General features: G+C 28.9%; 1 protein-coding gene across 1 annotated transcript in view; it reads right to left on the bottom strand.

Annotated features, from left to right (window-relative positions):
- LOC135139540 (importin-7) overlaps positions 1–19,886 on the bottom strand; it is a 32,327-nt gene that overhangs the window by 5,176 nt on the left and 7,265 nt on the right. The window contains exons 4-7 of the mRNA XM_064069813.1: positions 19,399–19,837; positions 13,122–13,522; positions 12,570–13,058; positions 1,658–2,291 (exon numbers count right to left, since the gene is read on the bottom strand). Of these exons, the coding sequence (XP_063925883.1) occupies positions 1,658–2,291; positions 12,570–13,058; positions 13,122–13,522; positions 19,399–19,837 (1,963 nt within the window). The remainder of the gene's footprint in view (positions 1–1,657; positions 2,292–12,569; positions 13,059–13,121; positions 13,523–19,398; positions 19,838–19,886) is intronic.

Below are 19,886 nucleotides of genomic sequence, written 5' to 3'. Positions count from 1 at the left end.
ATTTTAACACGAAAACCTGAAAAATTGTAAAATCTAAAAACTGAAGAAATGACAAATTAAAGAAACGAAGAAAAAAAATGGAGAAACCGAAAAATAAAAATTTTGAAAAATTACCACATCGAAAAATTTTATAGCGAAAACTTGAAAAATTAAAAAACTCAAAAATTGAAGTGACGAAAAATTGAAGAATTCAACATCGAGAAACTGAAAAACTGAAGACACGAACATTTGAAAAATCGAAGAAATGAAAAATCGAACAATTAGAAATCGAGGGAGTGAAAATCTAAAAACTGAAGAAATGACAAATTAAAAAATCGAAGAATAAAAATCGAGAGAAGTTGAAGAAATGAGGACTTCATAAATTGAAAAATTACAAAATCGAGAAATTTTATACCGAAAACTTGAAAATTGAAGAATTCAACATTGGGAAAAAATGAAGACACGAAAATTTGAATAATTAAAAAGTTACAACTTGAAAAATTAAAGTTGGAAACTCGAAAAATTGTAAAATCAAAAATCGAAAACCTAGACACGAAGAATTGAAAAATTAAAAATCCACACATTGAAAATCTAAAAAGTGGAAAATCACAAAATCATAAAACTGTAAAAGGAAAACTCGAAATTTGGAAGCGAAAAACTGAAGAACTGACAAATTAAAAAATCGAAAAATGAAAATTTCGAAAATCAGAACGAAAACTCTAAAAGCTGAAAAAACGAGGACTTCAAAAATCTAAAAATTACAAAATCAAAAAATTTTATATGGAAAACTTGAAAAATTACAAAAATGAAAAATCGATAAAACGAAAAACTGAAGAATTCAACATTGAGAAATTGAAAAATAGAAGACAGAAAATTTGAAAAATTTAACAATGTAAACAACGAAGACGTGAAAATTTAAAATTGAAAAATCGAGAGACTAAATCTAAAAATTGGAAAATCCCAAATTCATAACATTGTAAAATGGAAAACTCAAAACTTGGAATCGAAAAACTGAAGAAATGGCAAATTAAAAAATCGAAGATTAAAAACTGAGAAATCAAAAAACGAAAACACTAAAAATTGAAGAAACGAAGACTTCCAAAATCGAAGAAACGAAAAACTGAAAAATTCAACACGAAAACTTGAAAAAACGAAAAAGTACATTTCCTAAAAGTGAAAATTCGAAAACATTACTTTCATTGAGCGTTAATGAAATAATTTAATGCATTATTTCTGGAGCGAAATCATCGAATCATCGAAAAACTAAATAAAATTTTAAAAGTTAATTTACTAAAAAAAAATCGAATCCAATTTTTAATACTCTTGAATAAGTTTTGCATAATTTGTTAAACAACGTTTTCCTTTTATGTTCGAATTTGTCAATTCACTATTACTAGTTACTAGAGGTAAAATAATATGAGAATAGCAGATCCCTGAGCAGGCGTAGGTGTCAAGAACAAAATTGAGATAATTTTTGTGTTTATTAGAATCCCGTAGTACCAAAATATTGTCGAAAAAAAAGTTGTCTAGGTCATGAATATCAATTTTAAAATAAAATTGGCTGTGTGACACTGTGACAGTTTTTGGCTATAACTGTCAAAACGAACAAGGAATGCTTAGGCGTTGCCAACATAATTTAAAAAAATAATATTTGTTGAAGAAAACAAAAAATCCCTACCTCCTTCAATCTCCCCATCCGAACTGTCGCTCTCCTCCTCCTCCGCCTGCTCTTGCGCCTTGGCCGCGTAAGCCCTCTTCAGGCCGTCAAAGAGCAAAATCAACGAAGGTATCACGCGAGGCACCATCTCTACCAAACAATTCGGTTTATTATCCATCGTTATCAAAGTGCACAGCCCTAAAACGCACAATTTCCTGTCGTGTATCCCCAGAAAACAATCCGTATCGTGTAGCCACTGCTTGATGAAGTTCTCCGTGAAATTGGGCATCTTCTCCAGCACGGAAAACAACAACACGGGGTTATAGTAGAGAGCCGCGATCAGCACTTGCAGGCACATCGTGCGCAACTCGCTGGTTTTCACTTCGCGCAGTAGCCGCGAGGCCGCCAGTTCGATCAGCAGCGGCGCCGCTTGGTCCACCTTGTTCTGGCATTGCAGCAGGATGACCTCGAGCAGCTTGGCGGCGTGCGATTCGGCGTCCTCGCCGCAGTCGTTGTTGAGGACCTCCTTGCACATGTTGTAGATGGCGAGGAGGCGCTGTTCGTTGCTGAGGAAGGCCACCGTGTCGATCGTGATGTAGTTGTGGAGGGCCGGCATCATGTCGGTGAAGTGGTCGAGGCCGTTCTTCATGAATACCTGCAATTTTTAGGTGAAGATTAGCCCATGATTTTTAAAAAAGCAAAACCAAAGAGGCAATGAAAAAATTATCTTTCTACATTTTTATACATACATATATGTATGGAAGTCACAAATTTTTAACATAACGCGTTTTTTGTTTTTAACTATGTACATATTCGATTTTATGATTTTTTGTTTTTGTAATTTTATTTTTTCAGTTTTTCGTTTTTTCAATTTTTAGATTCTTTAATTTTTAATTTCTTCAAATTTTCGATTTTTCAATGTTCCGGTTTTATAATTTTTTGGATTTCAATTTTTTCAATGAAATTGTTTCTTGTAGTTTCTAATTTTTTAATTTTTCGTTTTCCAATTTTAGATTTTTCATTTTCATATTTCAATTTTTCGTTTCTTCAATTTTTTAGTTTTCATTTTAAAAATGTAATAATTTTTAAATTAATTCACTTTTTCAATTTTATGATTTTAAAATTTTTCTATTTTTCAATTCTTCAATTTTTCTCGGTTTTTTATTTGCTTTATTTTTACAATTTCTCGATTTGAAATTGTACAAGATTTTAATTTTTCACCTTTCCAATTTTTTGACTTTTCAATGTTCTGATTTGATAAGTTTTCTTTTTTCCAATGTGAAATTTTTCAATTCTCAACTTTTAAATTTTTTCTCTTAGGTACTCATTTTTCATTTTTTCAATTTTACGATTTTAAAATTTTTCTGATTTTCAATTATTGGATCTTCAAATTTTTTCATTCAATCGATTTCTTAATTCTTCTGTTTTTAATTTTTCGATTTTAATTTTTCAATTTTTCGATCTTTCAATCTTAAAGTTTTTCGACTTTTCAATTTTTGGGTTTTCCAATTTTTCGATTCGATTTGTTTTTTCTTCTATCCAATTTTCCGATTTATTTTTTTTTGATTCTCGATTTTAGTTTTTCAATATTTCAATTTTTCATTTCTTCAATTTTTCGATGTTCCAAGTTTTCAACTTTTAGATTATTAAAATTTTGGTTTTTCAATTTAAAATTTTTCAGTTTCATGATTTTTCAATTTTTCGTTTCTTCAATTTTTTATTTTCAATTTTTCTAATTTTCATTTTAAATATGTAATAACAATTTTTAAAATATTTCGATTTTAGAATTTTTCCATTTTTCAATTTTCTTTTCTCCAAATTTTCGATTCGTTTCGGTTTTTTATTTGATTTATTTTTACAATTTTTTGATGTTTCAATGTACCAATGTTATAAATTTTTGTTTTTTCGATGTTTCATTTCTTTGTGTTTTCTTTCGTTTTACGATAGAGTTTTCGTTTTCATTTTTACATTTTTCAGTTTTTCGATTTACTAACTTTTGGATGTTTCAATTTTTAGATTTTGCAATTTTTCGATTTGAAATTTTACAAGATTTCAATTTTTAATTTTTCAATTTTTCATTTCTCTAACTTTTCGATTTTTCAATGTTCTGATTCTATAAGTTTTCTTTTTTCCATTGTGAAATTTTTCAATTTTCGGATTTTACAGTTTTTCGATTTACAATTTTACGACTTTTCAACTTTCAGATTTTTTAATTTTTCGTTTTGTCAATTTTAGATTTAAATTTGTTCATTTTTTCAATTTTACGATTTTAGAATTTTTCTAGATATTTTAGATTATTTGATTTTAAAATTTTTCATTCATTAGTTTTTTTATTGTTGTTTTTAATTTTTCGATATTAATTTTTAAATTTCTTCATATTTAATTTTTTAATTTTTCGATCTTCCAATATTACAGTTTTAGACTTTTCAATTTTTCTATTTTTAAGCCTCCCGATTATAGTTTTTCAATGTTTCAACTTTTCGTTTCTTCAGTTTTTCGATTTTCCATGTTTTCGATTTAGCAATTTTTCGTTTTTTCAGTTTTTCGGTTTGTCAATTTTTTACGACTTTTTAGTCTTTCGATTTTAAACTTTTGGAACAAAAAAAACAGAAAAATTGAAAAATTGTAAAATTGAAAAATCAAAAATGAAAAAACGAAAAAGTATTAAATGGAAACCTTGAAAACTCAAAAATTCAAAAATCGAAAGATTAATAATTGAAAAACTCAAATATCGAGAAAGTGTAAAATGGAAAAAACTTAATTTGTATTGTAAAATGGACATATTGAAAATTAAGGGAATCGGAAAATTGGATAATTGGAAATCCAAAAATTCTAAATTTGAAAAATTTTAAAATAGGAAAGTTAAGCAATTGAAAAATCAAAGATTGAAAATATGAAAAACTGAATAAATAAAAAATTATAAAATCGAAAGAAACGCTGAAAAAATAAAGGAAATGAAAAACGAAAAATTATGATATAAAATTGAGAAAATTGAAATAAAAAAATCCGAAAAATGCAGAATAAAAATCAAGAACTTGAAAAACTGAGGAAACGAAAAATTGAAAAAAACCCAAAAAATAAAAATTGAGAAACTGAAAAATCCAAAAATGAAAAATTATAATACCGAAAAATTGAAAAACTTGGGAGTCGAGAAATTTAAATAATGAAAACGTGAAAATTTGAAGTTAAAAACTCGAAAAATCAAAAAGATTTTCGATTTTTCAATTTCTCGATCGAAAAATTGAAAACCTAAAAACTGAAGAATCGAAAAATTACAAACGCATGAAAATTAAAAATTCGAAAAATTGTAAAACTGAAAACCCGAAAACTGGAATCGAAGGCACTGCAAATCGAAAACTGGAAAAACTGAAAAATTAAAAATCCAGAAACTGAAAAATTCAAAAAATCTAAAGATTTAAACAAAAACTTAGAAACTCTAAAATTTGAAAAAACGAAAAACTGAAAAATTTTAAATTAAAAAATTGACGTGAAAAATTTAATAAATAATACTCTAGAACCGGAAAAATCTAAAAGTTGTAACGTTGGAAACGCTAAAACTTGAAATCCAAGGAAAAACTGAAAATCGAAAAACTGAAAAATCGAGAAAATGAAAAATCCAAACATGGAATATTAAAAAATATATAAAACTGAAAAATCGAAAAACGGAAAAATTAAAAGTTGGAAATTCGAAAAATTGTAAATTTAAAAATTGAAAACTTGAAAAATAGTAAAATTTAAACATTAAAAATCGAGGAACTGAAAAATCTAAATTTTGAAAATTTACAAAATTATAACACAGAAAGAAAAAAATGAGAAATTGTAAAATCTAAAAATTGTCAATTGAAAATACTGAACACGTGAAAAATTGAAAAATAGAAAAATTTTAAATGAAAACCTGAAAAATTGTAAGATCAAAAAATTGAAGAAACAAATATGTAATGGAAAATTAAAAATCGCGTAACTAAAAAAATCGAAAAATTGAAAAATCACAAAATCATAAAACTGTTGTCGAAGTTTGTATAAATGAATAAGACCAGCGAACAGTAAGATAAATATATATTGCTAGTGACAAGTGTTAGGATAAATAAGAATGATAAGGATAGAATATTATGTGACCGTGCGGTCGAGAGAGATGACTGGTGGTTACGAATTGAGAATTGAATTGAATGTGTATGTATGAGTTAAGAATTAAGAATGAATGCTACCCTGTGTTCCAAGGTGGGGGTGGCTCTGGCTCCCACCCTTACGGGTGGGGAGGGGTGAAACAGGTCCCCGCCAGAGGCTCTAACATACCCCCCGCCTTGAAACAATTACATTGTTTTAAGACCAAAAATAAACTATATAGAACATTAGAATGAAAACATGATTTAGTAATGTTAAATACAGATGAAATTACATGAATTGGGTGGACATTGTTACAGAAAGCAATGAACCTGAAGAAATGCATTAAACTTTAAAAAAAAGATATCTAAGACAAATTACATTGGTACAATATCAGCGAATACACATTATTTACAATATACCTAAAAATAAATTTACAACAATTATAATGTACCAAATCAATGAATAATACGACGAGTAAATAATATGGCGAATGAATATAACAATGGTACAAATATGAATACATAGAACATAGTAAAATAAATCAACAATGAGATGTATATAACAAATTGACAAGATGTATGCAATATGGTTAAATAGAATGATAATGCATGCGATTGCGAAATTATCTTTTGCACTTCACCGACACTACACACACCACCACTTCCTTTCCAAAATGATGTTGGAGGGCCGCGTCCTAACCGCCACTGTAGACGCGGAAATTTCTCCTCCTTCACGAGGACCCATCTTGCCATTCCTGGAACGTTGGAAGATGGCCTTTGCCACCCTAACCTGCCTTTCAGTGTGGTCAAATATTCGAGGTACCACGACTTCCAGAAGTGTTGATGGTAAGCGTGGATGAGGTGCCAAGGGATGGCCTGTTGATGGGAACGACGGCGTGGTCTTTTCCTGAGGGACCAGTTGATGGCTGGACGAAAGAGGCACTGGCCAGGTATAAATGCGACCAAATTATTGCGGTCACTGGACAGAGGCTTCGAAAGGCGCGAATTCAGGACGGCTTTAACTCTGACAATGAGCGCATACACGCCCTCGCCCTCAAGATGGTTTTTATCAGTAATTTCGTTATACTTCCGGCTATTCATATTTAAACTTTTTGAACTAAGATTTAAACGGCCAACAACTACGCAGAGTTTAGTGGCAGAAATGTGAAGATTTAAAACACAATTGTGTTGCAGGTAAATGAAATTATTTAACGAATTTTCATTAAGTACGTTCAGGTGTACAAGGTCTAGGTACTTCGTTTGAGAGACCATAAAACCCTCGTTACGTTTATGATCACGTCCCTCTGCTAACAATAGCAGTTGGAGAGCGAGTTCTGGGGAATTTCCTAATTTAGGTAGATTTTCGAAATAAGGGACTGTGGAATGCCCTAACTTCCTCTCGACTGATAATAGCCACTTTGGATGCATTTGTGTAAAATTCTCTAACCGCGGCTGATTTTCCGAAAAGCGGTGTTTGACCATGAAATAGCCATCGGGTGAATGGCCTGTGGTAGTATACTGAAAAGGGGTTGCACAAAGATCGCTTTTAAACCCTTTGCTTAATGACCTGCTTCCGGTTTTGACGGTTTCAGCCTCCAAGAACCGAGAAATAATTTGGGCTGAACTAATTTTGTGAGGATGGGAAGTATTATTTTTTAAATATGCAAAACTGCCGCTAAGAATCAACCCCAGCGCGGTATTTTGAAGCACCGGTGGGTTTTTACTGAAATGACTTATTATTTTGGGTATGGCATTTTCGGAATGTTTTTTCTTGTCGAGTATTGCTACGTTTAACGTATTGTCTTTAATATTTGAGTCTACGGATTTACATAAATATTGAGATCTACATTCAAATTGGTTACAGACTAACAATGAGTCACAGTTTTTTGAATTAACTGGAGGACTTTTTACTTTGTCTAGTGCGGTAGATGACCCTGCATTAGAAGTTTTATCTAAATTAATTTGAGATACGCCTTCGGAGTTGTAACAATCATTAACAGGATTATTTTTATCTTCATTCGGTGTTGAATTTGGAAATTTTGAACAATTCGATATTATACTAGGAGTTTTTGAAATAACGGAATCAAGAGGGGATTTTTTACCAATAGTGAACCGCAATTTACGTAGAGCATTGAAATGGGTTTTGTGAATTTTGATGGGTTCTCCATTTTTTAATTTGTGTACCTTTAAAGGCTTTAAATTTTGACAAGTTTTTTCCAGATCCGTGGTTGGTACGTTAGTGTTTATCTTACATGAATTCGAGAAAGTACACAATGGATTAGTTTTTTCAATGAGAACATTATATAATTCGGATATTTTTTGAATATAATTTAGCACGTCTCTGATATTATAAATTATAGGTTTCATCGTTTCCGTGTTACTCGTGTCATTCGGGACTACCATTGTTTCGGATTTTTGCTGAACTACAAGCATTTGTAATTCTGAATAAATTCGCTGTACGTCTTCATATCGACGCTTTAAGTGGCCTTTTTTTTGATGATTTGCAACATTTGATATAAAATTAGAATGTGAATCTATTTCGCTGAGAAGAATTGAAAATTTAACAAAAGTATTGTCTTGGATTACCACCATCTTGAGTACGAGAATAAATGTATTACACCAACCAAACAGAATTAAAGCTTACCTGGAATCCTGGATTCGTGGATAGAATTATCTTGGCTGACGTTGAATGATACTTGAAGATTTTGCACAGCACTCGCGGTCGTCACCGATAGTTGAACACTGCGCGGATGATTTCTAGGTGATGTTTTGATAACTACTTTGCTGAATTCCAGCCGATGAATGATATGTTGAGAATTACACTTATCACTACCACTGTTATTCTGTCGCTAATCCGGCTCGAAGGACCATGTCGAAGTTTGTATAAATGAATAAAGACCAGCGAACAGTAAGATAAATGTATATTGCTAGTGACAAGTGTTAGGATAAATAAGAATGATTAGAATAGAATATTATGTGACCGTGCGGTCGAGATAGGTGAGTGTTAGTTACGAATTGAGAATTGAATTGAATGTGTATGTATGAGTTAAGAATTAAGAATGAATGCTACCCTGTGTTCCAAGGTGGGGGTGGCTCTGGCTCCCACCCTTACGGGTGGGGAGGGGTGAAACAGGTCCCCGCCAGAGGCTCTAACAACTGTAAAAGAAAAACTAGTAATTTGGAAGCGAAAAACTGAAGAAATGACAAATTAAAAAATCGAAAAATAAAAATTTTTAAAAATCACAAAATCAAAAAATTTTATATCGAACTTGAAAAATTGTAAAACTGAAAAAAATTATATAATCGAAAAACTAACGAAAGGAAGAATTATTGAAAAATTAAAAATCGAGAAACTGAAAATCTAAAAATTGGAAAATCACAAAATCATAAAATTGTAAAATCACAAATTCGTAAAATTGTAAAATGGAAAACTTGAAATTTGGAATAAAAAAATTGAAGAAATGACAAATTAAAAAATCGAAGATTAAAATGAAGAAACCGAAAAACGAAAACTCTAAAAGCTGAAAAAACGAGGACTTCAAAAATCTAAAAATTACAAAATCAAAAAATTTTATATGGAAAACTTGAAAAATTACAAAAATGAAAAATCGATGAAACGAAAAACTGAAGAATTCAACATTGAGAAATTGAAAAATAGAAGACAGAAAATTTGAAAAATTGAACAATGTAAACGACGAGGACGTGAAAATTTAAAATTGAAAAATCGAGAGACTAAATCTAAAAATTGGAAAATCCCACGACTTTTTAGTTTTTCGATTTTTAATTTTTCGATTTTAAACTTTTGGAACAAAAAAAAATAGAAAATAGAAAAATTGTAAAATTGAAAAATCAAAAATGAAAAAACGAAAAAGTATTAAATGGAAACCTTGAAAACTCTGAAAGTTCAAAAATCGAAAGATTAATAATTGAAAAACTCAAATATCGAGAAAGTGTAAAATGGAAAAAACTTAATTTGTATTGTAAAATGGACATATTGAAAATTAAGAAAATCGGAAAATTGGATAATTGGAAATCCAAAAATTCTAAATTTGAAAAATTTTAAAATAAGAAAATTAAGCAATTGAAAAATCAAAGATTGAAAATATGAAAAACTGAATATGTGAAAAATTATAAAATCGAAAGAAACGCTGAAAAAATAAAGGAAATGAAAAACGAAAAATTATGCTATAAAATTGAGAAAATTGAAATAAAAAAATCCGAAAAATGAAGAATAAAAATCAAGAACTTGAAAAACTGAGGAAACGAAAAATTGAAAAACTTGTGAGTCGAGAAATTTAAACAATGAAAACGTGAAAATTTAAAGTTGAAAACTCGAAAAATCAAAAAGATTTTCGATTTTTCAACTTCTGGATCTTCAATTTTTTATTTTTCCGATAATTAATTTTTCAATTTTTCAACAAAAAAAACAAGTTTATTCAAACTGATAATTTTTAAAAACTATAAACTAAGATATTTTGGATTTCTTTTCCTGATAGACCCGATAAGACGTTTCTATAGAAGGTGAAAAATTAAAAAACTGAAAAAACGAAAAATGAAAACCTAAAAACTGAAGAATTGAAAAATTACGAACTCATGAAAATTAAAAATTCGAAAAATTGTAAAATTAAAAACTCGAAAACTGGAAATCGATGCACTGGAAAAACTGAAAATTTAAAAATCCAGAAACTGAAAAAATCAAAAAATTACAAAAACGAAAGATTTAAACAAAAACTTGGAAACTCTAAAATTTGAAAAAACGAAAAACTGAAAAATTTTAAATTGAAAAATTGACGGGGTGAAAAATTTAATAAACAAAAATCTAGAACCTGAAAAATCTAAAAATTGTAACGTCGGAAATGCTAAAACTTGAAATCCAAGGGCTGCAAATCGAAAAACTGAAGAAATGATGAACTGAAAAATCGAAAAATTAAAAGTCGTGATGATGCAAAACGAAAACTCCAAGAACTGAAGAAATGAAGACTTCAAAAATGAAAAATTCAAACACTGAATATTAAAAAAATTATAAAACTGAAAAATTGAAAATTTCAACATATTTCGATGATGAAAAATCGGAAAACGGAAAAATTTAAACATTAAAAATCGCGGAACTGAAAAATCCAAATTTTGAAAATTTACAAAATTATAACATTGAAAGAAAAAAGAAATAAGAAATTGAAAAATCTAACATTTAAGAAACTAAAAAACGCGAAACTTCAAAAATAAAAACATGAAAAATTCGAAAAATTACAAAATTGAACTAGAAAAATAAAAAAAAACAATTATAATACAAAAAACTGAGACATGGGAAATTGTAAACAAAATTAAAAGTTTGTAAAAAATTGCAAATCGAAAATTTTAAACAAAGAAAACTGAAAAATCGAAAAACTGAAGAAACAATAATCGAAAAATGGAAGACTGAAAGATTGCGAAACTGAAAAATTGAAAAATCTAAAAATTGCAAATTGAAATATTCAAAACATGAAAAGAAAAATTGCAAAACAGAAAAATTTTAAACTAAAAACTTGATAAATCATGAGATCAAAAAATTAAAGAAACGACAAATTGAAAAATTACAAAATTATAAAACTGAAAACACGAATAATAAAAATCGAAGAATTGCAAATCGAAAAACTAAGAAAATGAGAAACTGAAAAATCCGAAAGTCGAGGGATTTAAATAACGAAAACTTGAAAACGTAAGGCTGAAAATTCGAAAATTGTAGATTGAAAAATTGAGAAACTGAAAAATCGAAAAAGTGAAAAATAGAAAAATTTTAAATGAAAACCTAAAAAATTGTAAGATCAAAAAATTGAAAAATTACAAATCCTAAATCTGAAAATTCGAAAACTTTACCCTCATTGAAAATAAATGAACTTATTTAATGAATTATCTTTGAAGTGAAATCATTCATTTATGAACAAATTAAAAAACGATCATCGAAAAATATATAAAATTAAAAAAAAAAGTTAATTTATTAAAAATTGCTTCCAATGTTTACTAAATATTTGAAAAATGGACATTTATACCATATTTTCGAGTTTTTCGATTTTTCAACTTTTCGAATTAAAAAAAAATTGCAAAATTGAAAAACCTAAAAATTGGAAATCAAGAACTTGAAAAATTGAAGAAACGAAAAATTCAAAAATGGGAAGGTTAAAAATGTAGAAACTTAAAAATAGGAAAAGTGCACAATGGAAAATTGTAACATCGAAAAAACTAAAAATAATGAAAAAACTGAAAAATTAAAGATAATGAAAAAATGAAAAATAGTGATATAAAAGAAATTGTAAAGTCGAAGAAAAAGAAAAAATTGTGATATCAAAAAATTTCTCGAAGTGTAATAGTTACTAGTCATAACGGTACTGTATTCCCCAATTTTCGGAAAAATGAAGTGAGCGTTCTTCATTTAATTACTAAAACAAATTGCCTCATTCCATTTTTTTTTTGTCACTCTGCATAAGTAATCCTAAAAACGATGAATGCATTGACAAGTATGGAGTGATAACATTTTGCATATTTCAAAAAGGATTTATTAGGCAAAACTTTGAAATGACGTCATCAATTTTTTCAAAGGTGATAAACGAATAAATTTTAATTAACGTTTTACCCTGAGTACGATAACCTTAAAATGTTCGCAAGATTTCAGAGCATTCGGTTTTGCAGTTTCAAAGTTAAATTGAAAAATGTTAAACAATTTTTACTTTTTTTTTTAATCTTGTCAGACGAAAATAGGAGACCACGTTATGCGTTAAATGAAACACACAGTAAAATACTAAAATAATGTTACAAAATACAAGCAAAAAATTTTCTATTTTACTCTCAAATTTTACCTGATAAAGCAGCTCGAACACTTTCCACATATCGTGCGATATGTGCTTGCTCGTCAGATCGTAAATCAGCGCCAACACCTCCTCGTAGAACTCCTTGACTTCGTTCTGCAGCACGTGCACCACCACCTGGAGCACCGTCGGCTCCAGCAGCATCATAATCTCCGGTTGTTCCTCCATCACCGTGAGCAGCGTCTCGATCGTGTTCAGCAACCCCATCGCCGTGATCGCCTTCTCGTCCGATCCTTCGTCGGTGTCCAGCACTTGGTTGAACGTGGTCGTCAGATGCTGGCAGATCTCGACGGCGATGGGCGCCAACTGCTGCGTGTACACGCACACCAGCTTCTGCATGACGCCCGTCACGTCCTCGTTCTCGGTCTCGCGGATGATCGTCAGGAGTTCGTGGGCGATCTGTTTGACCTGGGGCTCGATGTACTTCTGCGATTTCTCCTGGTAGTTGAGGAGGGATTGCAGAGCTATCGCCGCTTCTACCTGGAGAGGTGGCCGATAGTGAAATTTAATGAATTTAGTTTGTTAATTAGACAGTCCACTTACCTTGACAGGAAGATCTGTGTCGTGGAGCAGCGCCCTCACCATCAAATTCACGGCCTCCATCAAAACGTTCTCTTGACGGAAGGGGAATTCGGCGAAGTAGTGTAGAACCCAACACGCCCTGGCCCTCATGTGCCCCCTCTCGTTGCTGAACTCCGGATAAACGTACTTAATAAAAAGTTGGTCCAACTGATCCCTGTAGACCTTCTTCCTTAATAGAACGTCGGCCAAAGAACCCACCATATGCAAAGCGCCGTCTTTTTGGGGCGCTTCGCTGGCCGGATTGGTGAGGACTTGCGTCACCATGGCCATCGCTTTTTGTAACATGTCTTTACGTTTCTTACACGACGAGTGAAGAAGAGTTTGAGCTGCGGTAACCGGTGAAACGAAATCCTCGAAAACGTCTGAAAACGGAAACATTGTTACACACAAAAATTGTATTATATTATTTTTCAATTTTTACGTCTTTTTTCGGTTGTCCCATTTTTAATTTTTCAACTTCTTAATTGTAAAATTTTTAAGTTTTCATTTTTTCGATTTGCAATTTTTCGGGTTTTCAAATTAAAATTTTTCAAATTATTGATTTTTTTTATTTCGTTACTTCAATTGTTTTATTTTTCGACTTTGGATTCGATTTTTCAATTTTTTAAAAAAACAGCATATTATAATGATGTTCGTGCACCAAAATTTTAATTTCTAATTTTTCAATTTCTCGACTTTGAATTTTTAGGTTTTTCCCATTTTTTTATTTTTTTTTTATCTTTTAGTTTTTAAATTTTTAATTTTTAGATATGTTTTTAATCTTTCAACTTCTCGATCTTCAATTTTTCATTTTCTCGACAATTAATTTTTCAATTTTTTCAAGCCGGTATTTTTAAAAACTATAAACTAGGAGAATTTGGATTTTTTCCCTAATATACCTCTTCAAAAAATTGAAAATTCAAAACGTGAACAATCGAAAAACTAAAATTAAGAAACTATCGAAAAGCTGAAAAATCAAAAAATCACAAAACTGAAAATTTGAAAAACTGTAAAATTACAAACTCGAAAACTTGAAATCGAAGAATTCCAAATCGAAAAACTGAAGAAATACATTGAAAAATCGAAAAATTAGAAATTGAGAAAATGAGATTTGAAGAAACCAACACTTCAAAAGTTAAAAAACGAAAACTTCGAAAAATTACAAAAGCGAAAAATTTTAAATTCAAAACTCGAAAAATTATAGAACTATTAAAAAATTCGACACTGAGAGTCTGAAAAATGAAAAAATTAAGACACGAAAAATAAAAGTTGAAAAATGGAAAAATTTTATGCACATAAAAAATTTAAACAACGAAAACTTGAAATTCCGAAAAACTGAAGAAACGTGAAATTGACAAATTCAAAAGTTGAAAAATTTAAAGTTAAAAATTTTAAGTTGAAAACCTGAAAAATTGTAGGATTTGAAAACCTGAAAAATTGTTGGATTTGAAAACTTGAAAAATTGTAGGATTGAAAAATTCAAGAAATAAAAAAATGAAAAATTAAAAATGAAAAAATTGAAAAAATTTACAATTGAACACTTGAAAAATTACAAAACTGAAGAAAAATTGAAGAAATGAATAATTGAAGGAACCAGAAATTAAAGAAAAGAAAATTTGAAAAATTTAACATTGAAAAACTGAGAAATTGAAAAATGATAAAACTGAAGAAAAATTGAAGACACGAAAAAACAAAAACACGAAAAATTGAAATATTTAAAAATTTAAAATTGAGAATTTTAAAAATGTTAAAATTGAACAAAAATTGAAGAAACGAAAAATTGAAGGTTTGAAATTTGAAAAATTTAAAGTTGAAAACTCGAAAAAGTGAAAAACTGAAAAATTAAGGTGCAAAATTGAAAAATTACGAAATCGTAAAATAGAAAACTCGACAAATTGAAATCGAAAAACTGAAGGAACGACAAATTAACAAATCCAAAAATTAAAAATCGTGAAACTGAAAAACGAAAATGCGAAAAATTTAAAAAACGAAGACATCAAAAATCGAAAAATGAAAATTTCGGAAGAACATAAAATCGAAAAATTTATAACTAAACAATGACAAAAGTGAAGAAAAATTGAAGAAACGAGAAATTGAAAAATTCAACATCGAGGAATCGAAATATTCAAAAATGATATAATTGAAGAAATTGAAGAATTGTGAAAAATTAAAAATCGTGAAACTGAAAAACGAAAATGCGAAAAATTTAAAAAACGAAGACATCAAAAATCGAAAAATGAAAATTTCGGAAGAACATAAAATCGAAAAATTTATAACTAAACAATGACAAAAGTGAAGAAAAATTGAAGAAACGAGAAATTGAAAAATTCAACATCGAGGAATCGAAATATTCAAAAATGATATAATTGAAGAAAAATTGAAAAAACGAAAAACTGAAGATACAAAAAATTGAACAATAAAAAAGTTGAATTCTGAAAATTAAAAGGAAAATTTTTACGGCCCAAAAAATTTTAAAATTCAACATTGAGTCTGAAAAATCGAAACAATGAAATATCTAAAAATTTAACAGTGAGAACTTGAAAAATGTTACAACTGAACAAAAATTGAAGGCACGAAAATTTAAAAAATTGAAAAACTGGAAAACCGAAAATTTTAAACAATGAAAACTTGAAAAATCTAAAGTTGAAAGCTCAAAAAACTGAAAAATTAAGGTGCAAAATTGAAAAATTACAAAATCGTAAAATTCAAAACTTGACAACTTGAAATCGAAAAACTGAAGGAACGACAAATTAAGAAATCCAAAAATTAAAAATCGAAAAACTGAAAAACGAAAATTCGAAAAATTCAACATCGAGAAATCGAAAAATTAAAAAATGATGAAACTCAAGAAAAATTGAAGAAACGAAAAACTGAAGGTACAGAAAACTGAACAATAAAAAAGTTGAAAAGTCTGAAAATTAAAACTGGAAAATTTTTACGGCTCAAAAAATTTTAAAATTCAACATTGAGAGTCTGAAAAATCGAAACAATGAAATATCTAAAAATTTAACAGTGCGAACTTGAAAAATGTTACAACTGAACAAAAATTGAAGAAACGAAGAATTGAAGGCACGAAAATTTAAAAAATTAAAAAACTGGAAAATCGAAAATTTTAAACAATGAAAACTTGAAAAATTTAAACCGAAAACTCGAAAGAATGAAAAACTGTACAATCTAAAAATTGTAAACGAAAAATTGAGGTGAAAAATTGAAAATTTTAAAATTGAAAACCTAAAAAATTGTAAGATAGAAATATTAAAAAAAGAAAAATTGAAAAATTAAAAATGGAGAGACTGGAAAATCTAAAAACTGAGAAATTACAAGATCATAAAATTGTTGAAACACTGAAGAAATGAAATAAAGAAACCGAAAAATTGAAAAATTAAAAAATCATAAAATTGTTGAAACTTCGAAAACTTGAAATCGAAAAACTGAAAAAATGACCAATAAAGAAATCGAGAAATTAAAAATTGAGAAACTGAAAGAAAACCTGAAAAATTGAAGAAACGAATAATTGAAACATTTTAAATCACAAATCGAAAAATTTAAACAATGAAAACTTGAAAATTTATAGTTAAAAACTCGAAAAATTGAGAAACTGAAAAATGGAAAACGAGAAATACTGTAAAATCTAAAAATTGTTCATGTAAAAATTGAAAATTTTAAACTGAAAACTTAAAAAATTATAAAACTGAAAGACACAAAAAATTGAAAAATAAAAAAATTTAAAATTGCAAATCAAAAAATTTAAACGAAAACTTGAAATTTCGAAAAATTGGAGAAACATGAAATTGACAAATTAAAAAATTTAAAGTTAAAAACTAAAAAGTTTAAAACCTAAAAATTATAAATTGAAAAATTGAGGCGCAAAATTGAAAAATTTAAAGATCTACAAAATGGTAAAATTGAAAACTCGAAAACTTGAAACCGAGAAACTGAAGAAACAACAAATTAAGAAATCCAAAAATTAAAAATCGAGAAACTGAAAAACGAAAACTCGAAAAATTCAAGAATCGACATTGAAAATTTCAAAAGACAACAAAATTGACAAACTTGGGAAATGATGAAAGTAAAGAAAAGTTGAAGAAACGAAAAATTGAAAAATTAAAAAGGTGAAAAATTTTAAATTGAAAATTCGAAAAATTATAAAACTGGGGAATTTTTTAGCCACGAAAAATTTAAAAATTCAACATTGAGTCTGAAAATTGAAAAATTGAAACATTAAAAAATTAAAAATTGAGAACTTTAAAAATGTTAACACTGAAGAAAAACTGAAGAAACAAAAAATTGAAGGCAGGAAAATTTGGAAAATCGAAAAATTTAAACAATGAAAATTTGAAAAATTTAAAGTTAAAACTCGAAAAAGTGAAAAAAAGTAAAATCTAAAAACTGTAAGCTGAAAAATTGAGGTGAAAATTAAAAATTACAAAATCATAAGTGTTGCAAATTCGAAAACTTGAAATCGAAAAACTCAAGAAATGATAAATAAGAAATCGAAAAATTTAAACAATAAAACTTGAAAAATTTAAAGTTAAAAGCTCGAGAAATTGTAAACTGAAACGGAAAAAGTGAAAAATTTTAAAATCTAAACTTTACAAAATTGAAATACTGAAAACATGAGAAATTGAAAAATAGAAACATTTTAAATGAAAACTTGAAAAACTGAAAGATTGAAAAATCTAGAAACTCGAAAATCGAAAATTTGAAAAATTGTAAATTGAAAACTGACAAAATTGAAGAAATGGCAACCTGAAAAATTAAAAATTAAAGAAACAAAAACTTCAAAAATCAAAAAATTCGAAAGTGGAAATCGAAAAACTGAAATAAGGAAAACCCGAAAACCGACAAATTCTAAAATAAAAAATTTAAAGAAACGGGAAATTGAAAATAAAAATTGAAAAATTCAAAGTCAAAATGTCGAAAAAGTGCAAATGAAAACTTAAAAAAGTGAAAAATCGTAAAATTTAAACATTGCAAAATGAAATACTGAAAACACGAGAAATTGAAAAGTAGAAACATTTTAAATGAAAACTTGAAAAATTGAAAGACTGAAAAATCGAGAAACTCAAAAATCGAAAATTTGAAAAATTACAAAGTCCTAAAATTGAAAATTTGTAAATTGAAAACTGAAGAAATTGAAGAAATGGCAAACTGAAAAATTAAAAATTAAAGAAACAAAAACTTAAAAAATCGAAAAATTCGAAATTGCAAATCGAAAGACTGAAACAAGGAAAACCGAAAAATTCTAAAATAAAAAATTTAAAGAAACGGGAAATTGAAAATAAAAATTGAAAAATTTAAAGTCAAAATGTCGAAAAAATGCTAATGAAAACTTAAAAAAGTGAAAAATTGTAAAATTTAAAAATTGTAAACCGAAAAGCTAGACATGAAAAATTTGAAACTGAAAACAAGAAAAACTGAAAAATTAAAAAGTTGAAAAATCGCAAAATTAAAATTGTTAATCGAAGATTGAACCTACAAAAACTTCAAAAACCGAGAAATTGTAAGATCGAAAATTGAAGAAACGAGAAATTGAAATTTTCAAAAGTTGAAAAACTGGAAAATTAAAAGTCGAAAACTTGAAAAATTTAAAGTCGTTAATCGAAAAATTGAAGTTCAAAAAACTAAAAAATGTAAGATAAATTTAAAGAATTGTGAAACTGAAAAAACGAAAAAGTGAAAAATTGTGAAATCAAAAACTTAAAAAATCGGTCTCAATTAAAAAAATCCCAAACCCCATACATAAATAAACACGATGAAAACAATCATATTCGAATTGGCGCCAGTTTGAATTTGGCGCCGATGTACTTCGTTGCGATTGGTCAACGCGGATGCGAAAATGAATGCATGCTCGTGCGAAATAATAACTATTATGTGCTAGTCAAATACGACGTTTAATCTGCGACTCTTTCAGTTTTTCAATAGACACTTTGAAGTTTTTAGATAATATCGATATTACGAATTGGGATTTTGGTATTTAGTATCAATTATAAACAACAAATACTTAATTTCCTAACACTCAAGCAGTTAATTTAGAATAAATTACCAGGAGAGTGTGTGTGAACTTTCCACAAAATTAGTACCAAAATTAGCACAATTTTCTCCAACAATAGCACTTTGAACTAATGCATTCATGCCTAAATTCATCGTTATTTTTGACAATCCTGAATTTTACAGAAATAAATAGGCAACCACCCTCACAGATCCCTTGTTTAAAAATAAAAATTCCACAAGAACCGTAGATAAAAAAAGTACGCACCGAACTTCACCCGAATATACTCGTGCGGATCCACCGTCCACAGTTCGTGGTCCTCCGGCGAGTAACTCATCAACGGGAAAAGAACATCCTGTATAATAGCTGGCATATGTGGCTTCAAAATCCGCCACGTATAGGCATGAGAAACCGCCTGATTGAGATAATTCAGCGTCTGCTGCAGCACCCGCGGCGGTATCCAGTGTCCGGACCTATACCCATCCAGCTGCCTCAACAAAACCTCCAAAACCCCTGCGCTGAACGTCTGCAGATACCACTCCGCGAACTCGTTATACTCCTTAGTGACCAAACCGGGCGAACCGTACCGCTCGAACATCCTGTACAAAATGTGGAGGGCCCACTTTTTGCACTTCCACCACGGCAGGTCGGGGCGCTCGTCTTCATCCGGCTGCAGGGCAGCCGGTGGGACGGGTCTTTCCACAACCTTGGAGGAGAGAAATTGCGTTATTTATGATATTTTGCGTAGTCGAGGT

Source organism: Zophobas morio, unplaced genomic scaffold, assembly GCF_036711695.1.
Source record: "Zophobas morio isolate AGI-343-1 ecotype UQ-CSIRO unplaced genomic scaffold, CSIRO_AGI_Zmor_V1 ptg000031l, whole genome shotgun sequence".
In the NCBI taxonomy this organism is placed as follows: domain Eukaryota; kingdom Metazoa; phylum Arthropoda; class Insecta; order Coleoptera; family Tenebrionidae; genus Zophobas; species Zophobas morio.
The sequence above is the reverse complement of the archived record's forward strand: the minus strand, read 5'-3'. Positions and strand labels throughout refer to the sequence as shown.